The sequence below is a fragment of the Poecilia reticulata genome, linkage group LG1, assembly GCF_000633615.1.
Source record: "Poecilia reticulata strain Guanapo linkage group LG1, Guppy_female_1.0+MT, whole genome shotgun sequence".
NCBI lineage: Eukaryota > Metazoa > Chordata > Actinopteri > Cyprinodontiformes > Poeciliidae > Poecilia > Poecilia reticulata.
Genome location: NC_024331.1, coordinates 3,293,489 through 3,314,594, shown reverse-complemented (window position 1 = coordinate 3,314,594; position 21,106 = coordinate 3,293,489). Strand labels below are relative to the sequence as shown.

General features: G+C 39.2%; 1 protein-coding gene across 1 annotated transcript in view; it reads right to left on the bottom strand.

Annotated features, from left to right (window-relative positions):
• The window catches only part of lrba (LPS-responsive vesicle trafficking, beach and anchor containing), a 233,103-nt gene extending 213,170 nt beyond the window's left edge, over positions 1-19,933 (bottom strand). Inside the window, exon 1 of the mRNA XM_008405468.2 lies at positions 18,882-19,933. Coding sequence (XP_008403690.1) covers positions 18,882-19,058 — 177 coding nt within the window. The 5' untranslated portion in view covers positions 19,059-19,933. The remainder of the gene's footprint in view (positions 1-18,881) is intronic.
• Between the last annotated feature and the right edge of the window lie 1,173 nt (positions 19,934-21,106).

Below are 21,106 nucleotides of genomic sequence, written 5' to 3'. Positions count from 1 at the left end.
GAGGAGCTGGAAGAAGTGGCTGGGGAGAGGGAAGTCTGGGCCTCCCTTCTGAAGCTGCTGCCCCCGCGACCCGACCCCGGATGAAGCGGAAGAAAATGGATGGATGGATTTAGTTGAAACACCGCAGTTGTATTTTTTCCCGATCCTTTCTCTATATTATCGGAATATAGACAAATACTTGCACACATTTGTCATGGAAACGCAGCTACTGAGACACGGGGTCAACAAGAAGCATCAAATGCAGCCGTCAAGCCCGATGTCAACAACCAGTGGGAGTAGAACTCTGCGCTCTGCTGTTCCTGCAGAAGGAGCTGGGACGCCAACAGCAGCTGACGCAGCCTGTCAGACAGCGCTCAGGGCTGCAGCGGCGTGCACTCAGGTTCTTCAAGAGGAAGCATGCAACTGCAGCAGAGATGTTAACCTTCCACTGACATCACGCATTGTTTTCCATATCATGTTTTTTAATAACGTGACATCAGTATAAAAAAGGAACACGTTTCATTTTCCAGATCAGCTGTTATCTTCCAGCTAACCCCGGGGCCCCCAGCTACGACACATGAACTATACAGGTAGCTGTATCAGGCCAGAGGGCCACGGTGATTTACTTATTGCAAAGAGCTGATGTTCTTTTGTGTCTGGAATGAAATGGATGAGCTATAAATGTCATCATCTTTCACGACTTAATAGCTGTGGCGACGTTTTTATTATCTGCCAATGCTAATAGAAAACGATAAGGGAAATAACAACGCTGATGTCAAATTAATAGGGTTAGAATGTGTTCAGAATCCACTCATGTGACAGCAGGAAGGTTTCATTTAATGTAGCCCAGCAGGATGACAGAGGAAGTTACTCCTGTTGCTGCAATTGGAAGATCTGGGAAGACGAACAGTTTATCTCTAGAAAAAAAAATATCTTAATTTATTCATTTTTACTGATATTCAGCTACAAGGAATTCCTTTCTGTGTATCGAATCCATTCCTGAACAACCGCAGCGCTCCTGTCACACAGTTATCTAAAGCCCAACCACATTATCTCAAAATATGGACATATTTAAAAAGATAAGGGAAATTATCCTTTGAAATTTCTTCCATTGTCTTTTTAAATTTCTGTGTATTTATTCATTTTAGTCACGACGGTCACAAATCGTCCCCCAGCCGTTCTGAAGGGTCACCTTTGTCCATCATTAGTGGTGATGCAACACCCCAACAGTCCAACACACTGAAGTGACCTGGACTAGAAACATGAAACTTAATTTATTTCTAATAATAATATGTGCTGGCACAGAAACTGTGGCTTAGTGTTATGGTTTAACAATAAAATCTTTTTTTTTTTTTTTCTAAAAAGAGAAATTACAAATGACAGCAAATATTTTCAAATAGTAATTTTTATGTCAGTCATCCAAAAATTTGACAAATTGATAAAATAGATTTAACACTCAGCCCTAACATAAACCACTGACTAATTTCAGTTTTCATCTGCTGAACCAGGGGTCTGAGACCTGCAGCAGTTGAGCCATAACTGCTCTATGGCTCATTTTGTGTTAAACTATGAAATATTTTTATTTTGTTTCATTCTTTTGCTGAAGAAACTGCCCACCTCCTGAAAAAGTTTGGTCTAGTACCACCAGTCTGTCAGCTCCTATTCAGGCTAATTAATTAGCCTGAATGAAAAACTGACATGTTTTTTTTTTTTGTTTTTTTTTTTTTACATTTATTAATACTTTTATCTGAACAAACCTCCACTCAGTCATGAATAAAAAAGACATAAGTTTGTTGAAGACTCTTTATATCAACTATAAAAGAAACTGACATTTATTGAAGACAAAAACTATTCCTTTCCTTGAATATTTTTTTTTTTACTATAATCTGAAGTAGTAAGAACTTTAAAAAGCAAATTATATTCATAAGGGGTCACTGAATGATGCATTGAAAATGTTGTTGGATGCAGAACCCAGCCACTTAATGAAAAGTTGTTTAATAGACGTCCTGTTGGTTTCCTGGGACAATTTTCTACTAATTAGCACTTCCTGAACGGAGCCGCTTTAAACGCTGTTGTAATTAGAATCAGTCTGACAGTACAGGAGGGAGCTGTAGGCGGACTGCATCAAGTCTCACTTCTTCAAAATATCTGAACGTCCAATCCAAACGTCACTAAATGTTTCAATAGCAAAACAAGTTGGCGTTGGGATCTGTCTAGTTCTTCAAAGGCGCAAACTCACACACTCAAATCTGTTGCTCAACACTAAAAAACTTGATTTAGGTCATTAATGTCTGCTAAATTGATCATAAATTTATCTGCACTGTTTATACTCATTTTTTTATGACAATTCTGTATCCAACTCTTTGTGATCCATCCAGAAAAGACAAACACTTGTATTAGTAGGTTGGTGGTGGACGGCCCCGGGTGCCATGCCCAGCTTCTGGGTGCCGTTTTACCAGAGCAGGTGATGTATGAGCCTGACGCGGCACCCGAGTCGTTCATCCATCATGTTGGGCTGACGGAGGAGCGACACACAGGGGGCTAATTGGCTGTTGACGCTGGGGTCGCACTGCAGTGGCAACAAGAGGAAGAGAAGCTGGGATGATGGGGATCATTTCAAACACATTCTGTCACCGCCTGAGAGCAAGAAGGAGTTCTGAGCTGAGGATGAACTGCTCCATGACCTTGGGACACTTTCTCATGGTGTGAGGGAGTGTCTGCAGAAACCTGATCCTCCTGCTTCTAGAGATGCAGACATTGATATCTGTATTGGTCCTCATAATAAAAAAAAATTCAGATTGGGTATCAGTGACAATTTGCCCCATCCACACTAAATAGGTCAAATCTATACATGTAATTCTATGCTTTGCATTCTGAGCTACATTATGATTTATGCATTTTACATTACTTTCAGAATTCCTTATTTCACTTTCTGAGCTACTTGAACGGTTTGTTGAGGTTTATTTTTACATTCAGTACATTTATGTTTTAAAAAGAGAAACATTGGAAGTCAATTTTGCTCCGTTTTCTGTAACAAATCGTATCAGCCGATACTAAAACTCAGATATCGTATCGGTAGTGAAAAAAGTGGATTGGTGTATCCCTATTCACCACTGACACAAACATATCCGTCTCATTGTCTCACTTGTTTTGCATGGGCTTGTCACCCACATTTGAATTCATTAAATGAAACTGAAAAACAACAAACAGTTAAGGTGAAAACAAAAGTTAAAAATTGGCATGAAAAAACTCACATCGAGATTAATCTCTGAAATTTTCAAGAAAAAAAAAATCCTGAGTTTGAAAAGTCAAACTTTTTTATAGCAAATTTTCAAACGCAGAAATTTCCAAGTTTTTCTAAATATAATTTTTTTTTCCTGGCAGAAATATACTCTTATTTTTCTATCTACATTGGCCCTAAAACACCATCGTTGCCACCTAAGAGGTTCCTGTTTTGGTACATTTTGTAGATATGGCCAATAATGTTGGAAAAACATTTTTTATGTATTCAGTGAGGATGTAATACAACTGACAATATTTTAAAATATATACATCTAACATCCTTTAAAAAAAACAAAAAACAATCTGCATATTATAAAAAAATTGCCTTACATGTTATGGAAAGACGACTCTAAGCTCAATCAACTTTAATATTCATCAATTGATAACTTGCGTCCTTAAAATAAAATATTACAGTTCCACACAGCCTGAAATTAAAAAGCTCCAAGAGACTAACAGAGTAAAAACTTTAGCAATTTAAAACAATAAATCCAGTCATGTCGATCTAATGACACTAATAAATGCGGCCGTTTCAGTGTGATGCCATCCCGTGCATGTCTGTTGTTCTCCAGGTGCTGCAGCCTGGTGTCCTCCATAGACGGCGGTGTGATCCTGGCAGCCAGACACCAGATCTCCGGGTAACCCTGCCTGACGTTCCTCTCCAGAGGCCTGCCTGAATTAATCATGGCTGAGTGGCTCAGCAGCCACTGGGCTGAAACACGCGGCACAACAAGCTTCTCTCGTCTCCATGGAGAACAACAAAGGCTGCTGATAGGCCAAATGAATCACACATGAACTGTGAGTTAACTTTATCTGAGAGATAAACCAGTCAAACTGTGTTAACTAGCTGCGGCACACTTATAATGTCCACTTAGACCAGTGGTTCTTAACGTTTTTTTGAGGTACCGAACCCCCCAGTTGCATATGCGCATTCACCGAACCCTTCTTATTCCAAGAACCACTGACTTAAACACATGAAACCAGAGCAGATATTCAGCCTTCAGTCTGAGTGAAAATGGGATATTAGAAATAAAAAGGAAGCAGATGCTAAACTAGCCCACCTGCAACTAATTAATACCAGAGGTATAACACAATTGCATTAATGAATATTTTGCCCATTTACACAAGCATGCAGAATTATTTTTTTTAACTAAAAGTGTTTTAATGTGAAATGAGAAAGAACTGCACAATAATAAGCAGAGTTATCCTGCCATAGTCATTTAATCATTTTACATTTAAATGCACAGCCTGACTGAGACCATGCCAATGCAACAGGACTTGAATGTGACTGTGTTGAAAATGGCTGAAATTCCTAGGAAGGCTCGGAATTCCTCCAGATCAGTCGTCTGCAGCCTCTACAGACCAGAGGCTCGTTCTTCCCTTCAGTCCAGCTAAACAGATCCAGCTAAGGAGCAGCTAATATTAAACCTTAAAAAAAAATAAAAGAAAAAAAAATACTTTTATATGGAAGATTGAAACTAGTAAAAAAGAAAAAATCCAACCTGATAAGAATTGGATCTAAAGACAGATTGCTGCTACTGTTAGTCATTCTGTAGTGGAAATTCAATGCAGTTAATAAAAAAAAAGAAAAGGGAACTGAAGATCTGCTATATTCTGCATGGGTTGCATTTAGATTTAAATTTAGATTTAAACATTAGTTGCTTCTTAAAGGGGATCTATTAGGCTTTTTCTCAACAGGTTGGGGTTGGTCTATGGAATAGAGAAAACATATTACATTTTTGCACAAAGTCATTCTCTGATGATGAGATTTCACCTGGTCACTGCTGCCTATTTTGAGCTCCTTTCAGAATTAACTGTTTTAGGCCTCTGTCACTTTTATGCAAATAAGCTGCTGCTGACCACACCTTTTCCTCCCCCTAATTCAGTGTTGACACTCGCAAAATGGCTGTAAACAGACGCACAAAGGTGAATGTTTGACTGAGTCGGACCCAGAAGCAGAAGTGGAGCATTCTGAACAAGAATGAAGGATTCAGCAGCAGCAACTTCAAAATCAGGAGGTTTTTAAAATGGCTCGTTTTCCAGACACAAACAAACATGAACTTGTTTCCAGAAAACGGATGAATGGTTCTTTTTAGTGCTTGGACTCTTTTTAGTCCAATAGAAACTCGGATGGAAGAACAAAAACATCCAAGGCGAATTTTATATAATAAGTCCCCTTTAATTATTTGTAATATAAAGAGCCCTTGTGGAAGGTTTGAAGACATTTTGTAGTTTTCAGTTAAGTACAAAGATATTAAAATCTAATTTTGCATGAAAGAAACATGCAATTCAATAAATTAGGACTAAAGACATGAGGACTTTAAATGGCAGCTTATGTAACAAGCCAGAATGACGGCATTCATGTTAATGTGAATTAAAGCAAGAAACCTCTCATGGTGGCAGAGTGGCTGTGCTGCTCACCGCTGGCCTACATTTTCAACAGCTCTCTTAAGTGAAATTAGTTTAACACAAGCCATCCTGTCAAACTTAACACAGTTTAGTTTATTCATCCATAAGAGGCTGTGCTCTGCATCAGCACAGACTCAGCACATGAGTCGTGATATGACAATATCCAAATATCAATCTCACTAAGCTGCTGATAGACCCTCATGGTTTGGAGAGAAACAGACAGGAAGCTCAGCATATGATGGAAGGCACGCTTTAATTTAGCTCCAATATGATAGAAATACAACACCAGTTCAATTATTGCATCCTTCAAACTGAAGGTGACCATTTTTAATGACATTGTACAATTGTTAATTAATCTACATTTTAGAATAATGAATTTCTTTAGAATTGGAGTAGTTGTGCAACAGTCGCTGCGCTTCCTTCTAGAGGTGTGCCGATCAATCGGTCACTGATCATAATCGGCCGATTTTCGTGAAAAAGTGCATGATCGGTGATCGGCGATCATTGGCTCTTGCTGCCGATCCCGATCACCTGCATCTCATTTCTCAGCCTGCCTGTGCAGCTGGTCTCCTCTTTCCTTCACACTGCGCAAACGCGCAGCAACAAATCCTAAGCGATGTGGAACTATAACGCACTGAGTGAATGGGGAAGTTTGAGTGTTGCGGCGGAAAATTGAAGCACGTCAAAATGCATCAACACAACGAAGCTAATTCGACATAAAAACAATGCCATACTTGACTACATCGTTTGGCTACATCGATGTTTGGCTACATCGATGTTTGGCTACATCGATGCTCACTGCAGTAAAAAAGACATATGGAAGATCAGATAGCAGGTAAAGCAGCACACAGCTACAAACACTCACCCGGATTAGCATGACGGTCAGAAAGCTAAACAAATAACCCGCAAAATTATTTAAGTCTTCGAGCTGCGATGTAAGAAGCTGGTTCTGCTCTCGCTGTTGAACCGCTGCTATCTCCTCCCTGCTCTGCATAATTACTCCGCTCAGTCAGAAACAGCCACTCAGAACTAGCAGTAATCAGCTAGCCGCCATGCTATCAGGAAGTTTTCATTCAGTAACTCTGGATTGTTTATTGTAACGGAACCTTTATTTGCCTTTGAATGTTAAGTTTTATACTCAAATTTTTTTGGCAATGTTGAGAGGTTTTATTTTGGCTCTTTGCATTATTTAGCCTCTTCAGAGCCTTCATATGTTATCAGTCTGTTAAAGATAGTACTACCGATAGCAGTACAATTTGCAGAATGCCTGTTTTTTAGTTTTATTCTTGGAAAAAGTTATTAAAAACAAGTTTTTGTCTAAATTAAGATGAATTCATGGTTCCTTTTTCCACATAATGTAACCGGTAGTGTTTATGATAAAAAAATAATAATTATGTGATCTGTATCGGTGATCGGCCCTCATGGGTGATCGGTATCGGCAGGAAAAAACCTGATCGGCACATCTCTACTTCCTTCAATCATCAAAATAGAATTCCGAAAATAAATTTGCTTAATGGAAACACAGCAACTTTGAAAAAACTCATGATTAAAAAAAAATTTGCACTAAGATGAGGTGGATTTTCAGCTGTATCCAAATCTGTGTATTTGACAAAATTGATATAGCAACATCTTTGTCCACATCACACAAACAACCGGATGTTACTGGCAGAAACATCGAAGACGACGACAGGAAGTAGTAGGAAGATAATGGCGCGGCATGACTTTGATGACTTATCGCATGAACAAAATTATTCATGTGTGATTTTAATTGCGTGTCTTATTTCATGGAAACACTGCAACTGCAAGACTTTGTTTTTGTCGACATTAGCGGAATATCGACAAAGTTTTGCACATATTTGAAATGGAAAAGAAGCTGGTGGGTGCCATTTTCCACCTCTTATCAGATTTTTCTGTTCTTCCATTTTGACAAGCCAAGGAATATTTAAACATCTGACCTGAAAGCTTCCTATGTTGTAGCCAAAACTTTATGATGCTCTATAGGTCTCACAAATGGACAATAACCTATAGTATAAGCATTTGCTCAATTGTAATTAAAAAGTCTAGCAACACCTATAAACCAAAAATATTCAATTACTATGAAGACTAAACAGTGGCAAACTGGGAAAAAACCATAAACTGTGATTGTATTTAGAGAACCAAATGTTAGAGCAGACATATACTGACTGCTACAACAAGGGAACTAACAGAGGGTCCAATCACGTTAATACACACACACTATCACCCCATCTAGTTTAAACTGAAGGAAAAGGAAAAGGCCTCTGCGGAAACGGCCCTCGTTAGACCGAGTCTCAGCCCAGAGGCAGTCACTTAGCTCCAGCATGTTTAACTCATTTTAATCCTCAATGTGGAGAGGATTAAAAATACTGAATCAAGCTACTGAAACGGGTCGTTCTCTGAGACAAGACGTCTTTGGCATTGAGAGAAATCAGCACAGATTTGAATTATGCAAAGAGCAGAAAGTGGAAGAATTGTTTTTTCTTGAGATGTGGACCAGAGCGAAGATCGCGTCTTTTTTTGTTTGCTTACTAGAGCCTGAACATGTGATCGGAGCGTATGGACCAGGGAGGTGAAGAGGGAAGAGATAAGGATTAGTCATTAGTGAGGAATGTCAGCCTGACCTGGTCCATGGAGGACCGCAAAAAGACTTCAGACATGAAGACCCTCCCTGTCTGCTGGGGGAAATAGCTGCATGTGAAAGGATCCATCTGAAAGATTTAGCTATGTTTAAATAACAATGAGTGAAAATGTACAACTCTGCATATGTTAGCAGATAAACAGTTTTTATAGATCCCACCTCTAGTGTCCACTGACTTCATCCATACAAACAACTAAAGCCTCAAAGTCTTCCACCTTATCAGATGGAACAAACATTCATTCAACTTGGTCAAGTCCAGGAGCGTAACTTCCTCACATCAGTCGACATCAGAAGACCAGGGGGAACAAACTGGTTCCACAGAGCTCTGTCATGCGATTGCTCAGAAGTTTGTTGCCGTGTTTTAATCCGCTTCCACTATCCAGTTTTAGCATCCACAGGAGACGGATACTTTTGAGGAATGTTTATCTGAGACAGTGAGGAATTATGTACGTTCGTACGATTCTTAAAGGTGCAGTATTTAACTTTTATAAAGAATTTGTTCTACATATATATGTTAAAACTGTCACTATGACAACTATGACATGAGACAGATTCTGTGAAAAGATCAAGAACCTCCATGAACTACTACTGCCATCTGAAGAAACTCACCGCTCCAGATCAAAAACAACCAATCAGAGCCAAGAGGAGGGTCTTAGTGCTGTCAATCAACTCTATGTACTCGCTCCCAAATGTGTTAATGATGGAGAAACAACTTATCACAGTATAACAGCTTCAACAGAACACATTTAAAAGGCTTTAATAATTTATGACATGCTTTGCTCTCGCTTCAGCTTAAGGAATAGAAATCTTTAAGTAGATGAAAACAATCCACATGAAAACTGTAATTCATTAACATTTACCATGAAATTCTGTAGCCACAAGCCTGAAATCTTGCACTGCGGTAGTGCTTTATAGTAAACCTTTTCGGAACCACAAACCTGAAATTTGCGTCATGCCTAAACGTAGTGTTGAAAAATTGGGAAAATCCTGGAATGAGATCCAGGAAGTGGTCAGCAGTAGTTCCTTCCAGCCCAACAGGCTTCCTGTGGTTTATCCTGAGCTGTCACTGGAGCTTCCGCTGCTACTCCTAAAATCCTGCTCAACAAAGGAGCTCAGAAGTGGCTGAGAACAGTATCACAGCTCCTTATGGGTGGACTGGGGGTGGAGAGCAGGAGCATGCTGAAGGTTTTATAACTGTTTGCTCTGAATACACATTTGAATTCAGTTATGTTTGCAAGTTAAAACACACAAAGCACTGCTTTGATGGAGAGATGGAGTCAGAGAGCCTGAGCTTTCTTGAAAAATCCAACTTCAGAAACATTGAAATGTGATGCACCAATTTATTCGCTGGTCAATTTATCAGCGCCTATTTTCTTAATTTTGGGAGATTGATGATCGGCCGATACTTAGATGTGAAGCCAATCTTATCCCTGATCTTATCTGCTTCGGCAAAGGTCTAAAAATCCACCACTGTCCTCTTCTGCTCTCCTGTGAGAGAGCTTTGACTGGACGTTCAGTTAACAATAGTCACCCTACCGTTGCCAACTCAGCAACTTCTCTGCTATATTTAGCAACATTTTAGACTAAAAAAATGGTACCTGCCAAAATCAGAATCGACGGGTCAGGCTTTCTAAAGATCGGTAATCGGCAAACACAATGGAAACACTTTTTTGCATCATGTGATCAACAACGGGATGCAGCAGATAACAGAGAAGCAGATAGCATTTCATTCAAGAGTCAGATTAGACTGCTCTGTTGTTGCCACAGAGGGCAGAGAATGCCTAGAGGAACACCACACACACACACACACACACACACACACACACACACACCACTCTGATCCCACCTTCCTTCACCACTGACTGAGTGTGTGCGAATGAAGCCGTCATTCCCCTGACCAGCCACATTTCAAATCAGAATTCATTATCTGTATTTCAAAAACTATATCTAATTTTAAAGAATGAACATGTCTTTGTAATTCCAGTAAAATGTAAAAAAAAGTTGTTTTTTTTTTCCAATGGTAAATGTAGATTATTGCTTTACACTGCTTCAGAGCTACACTACGTTCAAGAAGCAGAATATTTAAAGAAGCAAAGGAAGCGGTCGACCTGCAGCGATTCAACCCTGGACCAGGAGGAGGGTCATCAGAGTTAACAACACAGCAGCCAAACACATGCTGCAAACACTAACACAGATATTAAACTTTAAAAATAGCTCACAATGTGAGTCATTCATCTAGAAAACACAAGGAGGAAATCAAAAAGACGAAAACTCCCGAGTGTTTTTCTCCATTGATACGTCCAAACTACATAACTGCAGTTTCGAGTAAGATAGCAACTTAATGGTTTTGAATTTGCTTCCTTTAAATAGACCAATCCTGCATGGAATCAAATCTGAGTTCAAAGCAAATATCAATTGATCAAGCATAACATTATGACCAGGTCTAGTTAAGCAGCAAGTGAACATTTTCTACTCTAGCATCTTAGGAGCTGCAGATCCACGTCTGCATTGGTCGGAAATCCATAGAAAGGTGCTGTGGTAACATAGCAACAAGATTATGAGAAGAGCTGGACAGCAAAACAAAAATATATATTGTGATGGACACGTGATCAATATCAATTGATAATACATCTGATAGAATATTCAATAATTTCTCTGAATTCCAATCCAGAACCGCACAGCATTCTGGGGGATGTAAGCACAGGAAAGACGTTATCCACTCAACATCTAACTGGGAGCTAAAGAAGGTCTGAGGCATCAATTAACTCATTCACTCTTTGGTTACCTAGCAACAACCTGTTGAGTAACTTGCGCAGCAGCAGTTTCAGGTTTCTTCACTGTGCTACGTAACTGCTTAAAAATAAACAAGAATCTGACATGAAAACTGTGGGTAAAACAGGAAAGGACACATGACCAGTTTGGAAGTATTTTAGATATTCAATACAAAAAACTAATCAATAGCTATATGGAACTTTGATATTTGTGAAAGCTGGGGTCCAGACTAACAGAGGAGCCACTTGAGCTGAAGGAAATGCTGTAAATTGAGAAAAAGTAAATAGCGCAATGTGTTGCGCTGCTTTGCCAGTGTGAATGTGACTTAGATCAGTCAGAGTGGAAACCATTTTTGCCGACAGCTGCGGTCTCTCCCCTGGCGCAGAGCAGAAAAGCTTCAGGAGTGCTCAGAGTTGAACAACAGTGAGCTCCCTTTATTCCATTTCACTGGAGTGTGTGGGATGTGGAGGGTCCACCCAGTGGCCTACACGCCCCACACCTTTAAGCCCTGTCTCAGTGGTTCCCACCCACACCTGATGCCTCATTACATGTGGGCAGGACACACTGACCATCATGTTCATGGTAAGACTGTAAAGATACAGTTTTCACTTCCAATACCAATTTCTGAGGTTTACTACAGAAAAACAGAGCTGAATTGACTTAAGATGTTTCATGTTTTTAAAAACAGACATAAGTATAGTGAATTACACATTTATTTTATAACGCTGAAGTAGTACATCACATTTACATCCACCAATATCTTCAAAAACGTCAAACATGTAAAAACAACTTTCATTTGCTCAGTCAGTTAAATTAGGAGTAGAACAGCCAATAGGGAAAAAAATAAATAAACTGACAAAAACAAGTTGACTACCTTGTCAAACATGTAAAAATAAACTTTCAAATGGTTCAGAAGGTATAATTAGACATTCTAAATATAATGTAAAATATTAAAGCATGACATCACTCAGAACACAAAGTATAGAATTGTCACCAATACCCAATCCAAAATTATTCTCATGGATCGATACAGATATTAATATTGGATTGGTGAATCTCTAATTTAAGAAAGGTCATTAAAATGTGTAGCTTGACTGGTGTAGATTTGAGTCCAAATGTGACCTTAGCTACATGGACACACTGATATTAGCATGCTGCTTTTTTATTATTATTTATTCATATATAAAATCAAATTTTTGATGTGACTGCAGTTAAGGAGTTTTTATGAAGTCACATTTTAGACTGAATTTCAGCCTCTATTTTCTGAAAATGTTAGCGAACTGTGAATGAGGGAAGATTCAATCATAACCCATAACTATTGGTGGCCACAGAAAATAAATCAGAATCAGAATATACTTTACTGATCCCCAAAAGGAAATTGGTTATCTGTGGACAGGCTACTACTCCCTTCCAAAGTATATAGCAAATATAAGTAATTTGTGATGTAAATAAGCAATTTACATCACAAATGATGATGTAAAATTTATAACACAAATGTGAAATTGCAAGTAATTTAAATATAAAAATATATATACAAATAAATAATATTAATATAAATGTAAAATAAAAGACTGAAATAAGTATGTACATCAAAATAAGAAGCAGGAAAATGCATATGCAAGGATGCAACATGATGACAGCTAATATGATAGTTATGTTACTTTTAACTAAAGCTGCATATTGCTAAAAAAAAAAATCGGAATTGACAGATCAACTCTGATTTTAATCAATACTTTCATTCTTTCCCATCACTCCATGAGCTGTAGTATCTGGTTCATCAAAATCTACATCAGGTGTGAGAGCCAAGCACAGATTTGAAGATTTGCTCACATGACATTTCAAGTTGAAAAAACAAAATGAAACCAACTTGTTGAGTGGGTTGTTCCCTGCTAATCCTGAGCTCCTCATCAATATCACATGAAACTGTGAAGGCGGTTTCATGCCTTCATATTTCTGACTGTAGTTCAGAGATGTGAACTACCTTTTCCATCTCTGACCTTTTCCACCTCATTAAACCACAAACACTGCTGTAGCGTTTGTTAGTTTGATCCTTCTTGTCTGAATGCAGAGAACGCAGTGATTAGCTATATTGCTAACTTCAAATAGCACCACACTAGTTTTACAACTTTTAATAAGAACTTCCTCAACTCCGGCTCGACGTCTGATGGAAACATTTAGCTGCTGTCAGAAACACTTAAAATGTTAATCCTTTCCTGTTTAGTTCAAAACTTATGAAAATCAACATGTTTCGGTTTTTAATGTGTGTAAGCAGAACTTGGCATTAGTTCTTCTGAAGGTTGTTTTAGCACAGTGTTGCCCTGAAGACACAACTTTTCTCATCTGGTATTATAATGGAATCGGTGTTCTCCATCCAAATCACAACTGTACCCTTCTTCTGTTTCACCAGAAATCTCTGACATGCAGGCATGCTGTTCTTCACAGGCCTCTAGCACTTTCTGAAGAAACCGAAACAAACGCTACCAACACCCTACAAGGCTGTGGTTGAGAGCTCCAGCTGCGATATGGCCGACAGGGGGCGCTGCAGCTGGAAGATCTGGTACTGCTAAGGTGGTGTCCCTCTTTCATAAAAAGCTGCTTTACCTGAAGAACATCAGCAAACTAAATATTTATTTAAGGTAATGAAGGGCATCTTGTTGGGACAACTGACCTGTTCAATGGTCAGAAAGTTTAGAGGTCGCACAGCGTCCATATTGGCCTGCTAACTGTACTGGGTCTCTTTATGGACTGTCATTTATGTCCAAACACTGGGAGAGGGCGATATGGAACTGAAGTTTTATCACAATATTTTTTATCCGATTTCTCAATTAATAAAATTGTTATTTGCAGCCTTAATATCCTCATACTTTCTATCCCCCTGCCAGGCATAAGAACAGATTGAACATGTTGATGTGGTGAACCACAGCTATTGACTGTTCACCAACTGTGGTTCAATCCGCCTCTGTATCAACCAACAACGTCCACAGGTGGATCGGTCATTCAGAAATGCTTACAGTACACAACCCAACATAGACTGACCCCCTCCCTACAGCTTCCCTCATTCAGGGCTTCAGTTAACGACACCAAACCAAAACAAAGCAGGCCTACTTCCTGTGACCCTGTGGGTGGCATTTACATCACATTGGCCTAAACAAATTGAATGCATACCTGCCTTTCATAACTCTACTGGCCAGACAGCAAGTACCTCCCCAACAACAAGAAGCTCAATTGATTTTCCTCCAAAGTTGGGACTGACTTGAAATATGCGCACTGGCAACCGTTTTCCTTGGTTTATTTTTAGCTGAACACATGTGGTGTGTGATTTTTTTTTCTTCCGGGCCACAACTGAACAATGACAAACTAGGTAGTAGTGCAAAGTAGGGCACACACGCCCTCAGAACTGGTGGCGACCTTTTACATCTATACCAGTCATCTGCTGTAGAGTTAAATCAATAGTTTTGTTAGAGCAGGGAAACAGTTCACCAACTGCTGACAGAGTCCAGTGTAAACTTTAGATATGGTGAAATGTGATTTTAATTAAATGTTTTTGTGACAACAGAAGATGGTAAATACTGTACAGGAGTGTTTCTGTTTACTCAGCTTGATGAAGCTGGAGGTGGTTTGCGCTGAACTGGGATGGGCCTTCGTTAGGCAACACCTGAGCAGGTGGAGCATTAGATGAGGCGCTGTGGAAGACGGAACCGCAGAGCCGTTTGGATCCAGGTGAAGTAGAACCGAGGAGGTGCAATAGTGTAACGTTTATGGGATTAAACCTAAGTTCTCAATTATTTTCTGTCACTTTATTGTTTTAAGTCGTAAAATAGCTCCCAGGTTCGGTTTATTAACTCAGTTTGTGACATGTAATACAGGCTGCTCTGATTCTCAAAAGAGGAAAAAGTGTAAATGATTCACTGGGTCGTTGATTTTCAACTACAGCATATGTGGGGCAGTGTAAATAGAAGAAAGGAATAAATTTCCACCAAAAAATATAAACATTTCTGAGCTTCAGAAGCCAAACATTTGCTAGAAAAAAAAAATCTGAAATTTTGAAGATCTCAGAAATTTAAAAAAAAAAAAAAAAAAAAAAAAAGGAAATTTCCGAGTTTGAAAACTTGAAAATTTGCCAGACAAAATTCAGAAATGGTTATTAACCTCTGACTTTTTTTTGTTAAAACTTTGAAATTTGAGTTTCAAAAGTAGAGAATTTTCGACTTTTGAGTTTCAAAAATGGAAAACTTTTTGCAAACGGCAGAGAAAGGAGATACATTTATAAAGAGGGAGCAACACTGATTCTTCTTCTGTGGTCACCAAATCACTGACTCCAAGCACAAACAAAGCCAGCTGTCTAATGAATTTAAGTCCTGATGTTTGGACCTCAGCCCAAGTGTCAAGTCATGAAAACTACCGCTGTGGTGAGCCTCGCACACAAATAACCTACAGCAGAAAGCATGATGCAACGAAGCATGCATGTAGAGGAGGAAACATCGCAGGAAGGAGCCAAAAGAAGGTGAAGACAGCAGAGACTAGAAGAAGGGCATGGAAGGTTGTTTCACAAAGTGAGATGATTTATGATATTTATGAATGATGGTCCTTACAAACGGTTATTTGTACAGGAATTATGCTGAACTTCAATGTTGAGACCCACCAGAGGTTAGACAAGTCTACATTTTTATCATATCTTGTGTGGAATAGATTAGAAACAACTGAGAAATTGATGTTAACTTGTCACAATAAGCAATAAAATGAACTAAAAGGAGCTTGAGGACTTTCATTCGGATTTGATTAATAGCTTTGGAATAGAAATTCTGTTTACAGACATATCATAATCCATTTCATTTTAGGTTTTGGTTGTGTGTTGGTTTTATTTCTGTGTTGTTTTTGGTTATTTTGTTGGGGTATTTTGGAGATATTTAAAATATCTTCCGGATCCAGTGTCAAATGTTTTTAACAAAATTATAGTTTATTAATCTAGGAGAGCAAACTTGCATTATTATGCCATTTTCAATATGTCATTTGAAAATGGTCTGAAAACATTATCGTTTATCGCAATAATTAATGGGACAATTTATCGTCCAGCAACATGTTTCATCACGACAGGCCTGTGTGTAGATGTATAGTGTTAATATATAAAAAAAGATTAAAACTAACCAATAATAATAATAACATACTGTACAAGACAGTAGCATAAAAATAATGTGCAGTATTTGGAAATATGAATACTGGATTTAGTTGGATAAGGGATGTGAAACTGAATAAAATGATTTTTTTTTTCAAAAATGTACATAATATGCATGGAAAATTAACTTTAAAAAAAGGCATATTCTACCACAGACACTCAAAACTCACATGCTAATGATGCAAACAAGTTGACGGTGACTAAACGTAGTATTTTATGTTTTCATGCTTTAATAACTGCAGACCGCTTGTCATAATGAGGACACAGCCACTTGAAGACAACTGCCTGTGATTCATTTGTCTCCACAGTGGGAGTCGCAGTTCGCTTAATGACTACAGATATGGAGGACGAGGCTCCCTCTCTACAGGGCTGCATTGTTTGGCAAACGGTGACGAAGCAGTTCTGCAGGTTTCCACCTTCACCTCTCCTCCCGCCTCGACAGCGGAAACTCTGCTCGAGCATGCTCCGTCCCTAAATGCCACACTTCCTAGCTGTGGAGATCTCCATTCATTCATTCATTCATTCATTCAGTCTCACGCACGTGGACTAAAGTCGCTTTACATCTCGCTATCAGACAAACAGAACTACCCGATCGGTGACCTGTGAGGGCACCTGCTGCGACTGGCCACACAAAACATCTGCAGAAGCTTCTCTAATCTAACCTGTAGTTCCTCCTAGAATGTGAAGCAGTTCTCTGCTCCAGTTCTGAAAAGTAAAGGGGGCGCACCCCAAAGGGATACAGGTATCAACAATTCACATTTTTTGTCATTACATTTATGAACAATGGGTCTCGATTAAAATTTCCATCAATGTTTATAATTTGCTACAAATGTAGATTTCATAAGCATTTAAAAACTGACAAATGAAACATTTGTCATGTATGCTCACAATGTTTCTGGTTCATCATTACTTCTGATGTTTGTGTAAACTTTTTTTTTTATTTACTTTTTACAGTTTGGTATGAGACATAATCTGTGGTGAAAATAAAATGGATCAAGCTCCTCCGCCTTCCCTCAGTGCTAACTAGAAACAGCCAATCAGAGCCAGGAGGCGAGTCTTAGTGCTGTCAATAACTCTCCATGTGATGCTGCTCATCCTCCCCCCTCTTGAATATCTTGAATGCTAAAGCTAGTTGGCATGCCCACCAACTACGGTTTTCCTGTAGTGAAGTTGTTCTGCCATCTTTAGTACTTTGAGCAGCGAAAACTAGAGGTTGACTGACAGCGCTAAGACCCTCCTCCTGGGTTTGGTTGGTTGTTTTTGACAATTTTAACAAATATGTAAAAGACGTTTTTTATAAAAGGTGCAATACACATAGAGCTGTAATTTTTTCAGTCAATAGGCGTTCTGTTCTCTTTAGTTTTTCATTGCTATTAGGAACATTATTGTTGAGGTTTTAGGCAGGAAAAAAAATAACTCAAATTTTCCAGATGATTAATAGAAATTTTAAATCAACTATGTAATGTTTCCCACCACCTAAATTTAAATTTAAACAGTCAACGGAGTGGATGTGTGACCACACGCTTGCTTCACTGCACAAGGTCTACCTTTCATCAAAAACATTTCAGAAATTCCCTTTTATATTGAAAATACTGTAAGCAGAACAAGCTTTTGTTTCGTGGTAGAATTTTCTTCTGTGAAAACAGTAACAAACATCACCTTTGGACTGCATATGACTGACATTTATTCTAACCACTGAGACGCATAAAATCTCATTAGAAATCTTGTTTGCTAAATATCATACGGATCTGAAACTTTTTAATCATTTGAAAGTTTCTATACCGCCTTTTTCAGGTTCAATCCTTTGCTTTCACATCAAATTTATTGAATAATTTTGAACCTATTAAATCGGCGTGTTCTTTTACAGTCTAAATATTGATCCTGCATCAGCTGAAACTCCTCAGGAGTGGAGTAAACTTTAAGAAGCTAGCATGTTTCTGATTTCTGATCAGGCAGACCAAGGCCGCTCTCACCAGCCTTCATCAACATAACCTTAAACACAGCAACATGGAAGCAGAAAATATGGCACCAAAATAAACAATGGTATTCTGTCCAAGTTAACACATTTAATATCATCCATGTGCAGTAATGAACAATATCCGTCTCAGTTGGTTTGTGCTGCTAAAATATCAAGAACATCTGGATTTAAAGGAATTCATAATTCATTTTATATGTTTCCGTTTTATTTATTCTGGATATTTAAAATGTCTTCCAGTCCCGGTGTTAAATAGAATCGAAAGTTTATTCATCTTTGTGTTCTTGCATTATTATACCATTACCACAATATTACTTCGAAATGGTCTCGAAATGACGTTATTTATCGCAATAACTTCATCCACAATATCATCCAGCAAATGTGTTACCACAGTCTTAGAGCAGTTTCAAACAGTGACAGACAGGAACTGAGCAACTATGAAATACCTACATCCAACTAATAATCGCTTTTTACTTTAATAAAATACATTTTTAATGTAACGTAATGTTAAAAGGCGTGTAAAAGAAGAAATTGCTATGTCATTAAATCATGATTTCAGCGGGACGGCACACTAACAGTGTGAGCTCAGGGAGACAGGTCTGTCCACGGCCTGTCCTGAGCTCCCATAATCAGCTTACCAGGTTGAACACGGTCTCCACGATGTCTCGGTTGGAAACTTCTCCAACTTCCACCAAGCCAGCCAGCACGGCGAACTTCATCCTGATCCCCCTGATGGGGACCGCGGGGTTGAGCTGCATGGCGCCCGCTCGCCCGTCCTTTCCATCACCTGGCTCCGCTGACTCCGCGCTAGCCATTTGCTAAGGAAGGACGGGACAGGTGGCGTTCACAGGTAAGGCACCTGTTCACCTCCAATGGCGAGGGAGCAGCCGACGTCGAGGGGTTTGGGGGGTATTACGGTTCTACTGTCTCCCCCTTCAGATGAGATGTGACCGGTCTAGAGACACATACTCAGAGCCCTTTTCTTCCCATTTAAAGTAGTTTTTTTGAGGGACGCTGGCTGTAAAGAGGGAGCAGCGGGGGAATGTGGTGCTGGTCGGAAATGTCACCGCTCCTCCACTCTGTCCTGCTCGCTCCGTAACTTGATACCCCCACGGATTAATTGATGCGATTAAAGCCGTGAAGAAAGCACACACCGCAGGCAGCGAGCAGCCAACCAGCCGTCCTCCCGCTCCACCAGCTCTCTCCTCTGGACAGTCACTTTAATTTCTCCCCTTCAGCTGTGGAAGTTGCTGCTGTCTCCGAGTGCACTCACTTGACACTCACAACCGAAAACTCCCAACAAAGGGAGGAAGAAGTCCTATGTCCGGCTCCGAAGAAGCGGGTAGCAGACGGAGGTGTGCTCGGCGCTGCCGGGGAAGCTCCGGAGACTCGGTTAAATGACAAGGTTGAGCCAGCCGCGCTGGGTTTGCTTCCTGATCTGCCCCGGTAGCTTCAGTTCGTCACCGCCATGACAGTGGAGCCCTAGAGTGAACAGCGCATGCGCTACACAGACCAACGTCTATTCAGCTCTGAGGCAGGTGAGGCGCTCAGGTGGCTTCTCAGAATGCTGCAGTTCAATTAATAATCTCTCATTTCTTGGCATTTTCACTCCTAGCCTCAGCCTCTGCTCAAGATCATTTGAGAAACAATCAACAAAGCCAGAACTGTTTTCCCTGTCCATCTGATAAGCAAGCAAATTGCTGGTGGTTCTGTATAGTCATACGACCTTGACAAAACTGATCGGTCTCAATAAATCTGGCTTTATATCAGTAATTCAGATTTTAAAAAATAAACCTATAAAATACAAAAAGCCAGTAAACACAGACTGATATATTCCAAACATTAATTTTGATGATTATATCTAATTGATAATAAAGATCTAAACTTAGAATTGAAAATCAGAAGGGGAAAATATTTTTCTAACAGAAAAGTGTAGAGTAGCCCGGTCTCGCTTTGTTGCACAAAGTTTGAAAAAAATACATATATTTCAGCGGTTTCCATTAACAGTTTCATTTTAGCTTCAAGGGAGTAATTCTTTACTAGCGTAAAATGCATTAAATAAGCCTTCAGCTGACCCAAAACACTGCCACCTGAGTTCTGATGAAAATGAAAATCAGAGATCATATTTCTCCTTTTTTGTTTTTAGCTTTTCTTCACTGGTTTCCTGTAAAATCCAGAATAAAATCTAAGATTCTCCTTCTCATCCATAAAGCCCTTAATAATTAACTCCTTCATCCATCAGAGATCCCATTGGTCCAAATGTTCCATAGCAGAAGCCTGCAGTACCAGACCACAGGGTTACTACTGAGGTTCTGACAGTAAAACAGTGAGGCAGATCTTTTAGTTCTCAGGCTCCTCTCATGTGGAACCAGCTCCCAGTTTTAGTCCAAGAGGCAGACACTCTGTCTACTTTCTAGACTAGGCTTAAAACTTTCCTCTTTGATCAAGATGATAGTTAGACTGCGTTAGGTTATCCTGAGTTATCTCTGTAGTTATGCTGCTAGGCTAGTTTGGCGTCTGTTGCCAACAACTTAAATCATATCCTTCTACAGATGATGCACTTTTCCATGACTTCCAGTTTCTTCCCTGTCCCTCTCCTGGACAAACCTTATTGGTTGAGCTCTATTTGCTGCTAAGTCTTTCTCTGTCATCCTACAGGCTTTAAAACTGATTCAGAGTTTATCTATATGTCTGTGTTTCTAGATGAAGCTGCTAATGTCGCTACATCAAGTAACTTATTACTTGTTTAATATACTTTCATCTCAAATAGAGCACACTTGCCTCATTCCTGATACGCTACAATAAAACATTAGCAACATAGTCTTTTTTTTGTCTTATTCTAGTCATTCTTCAATATATGAAA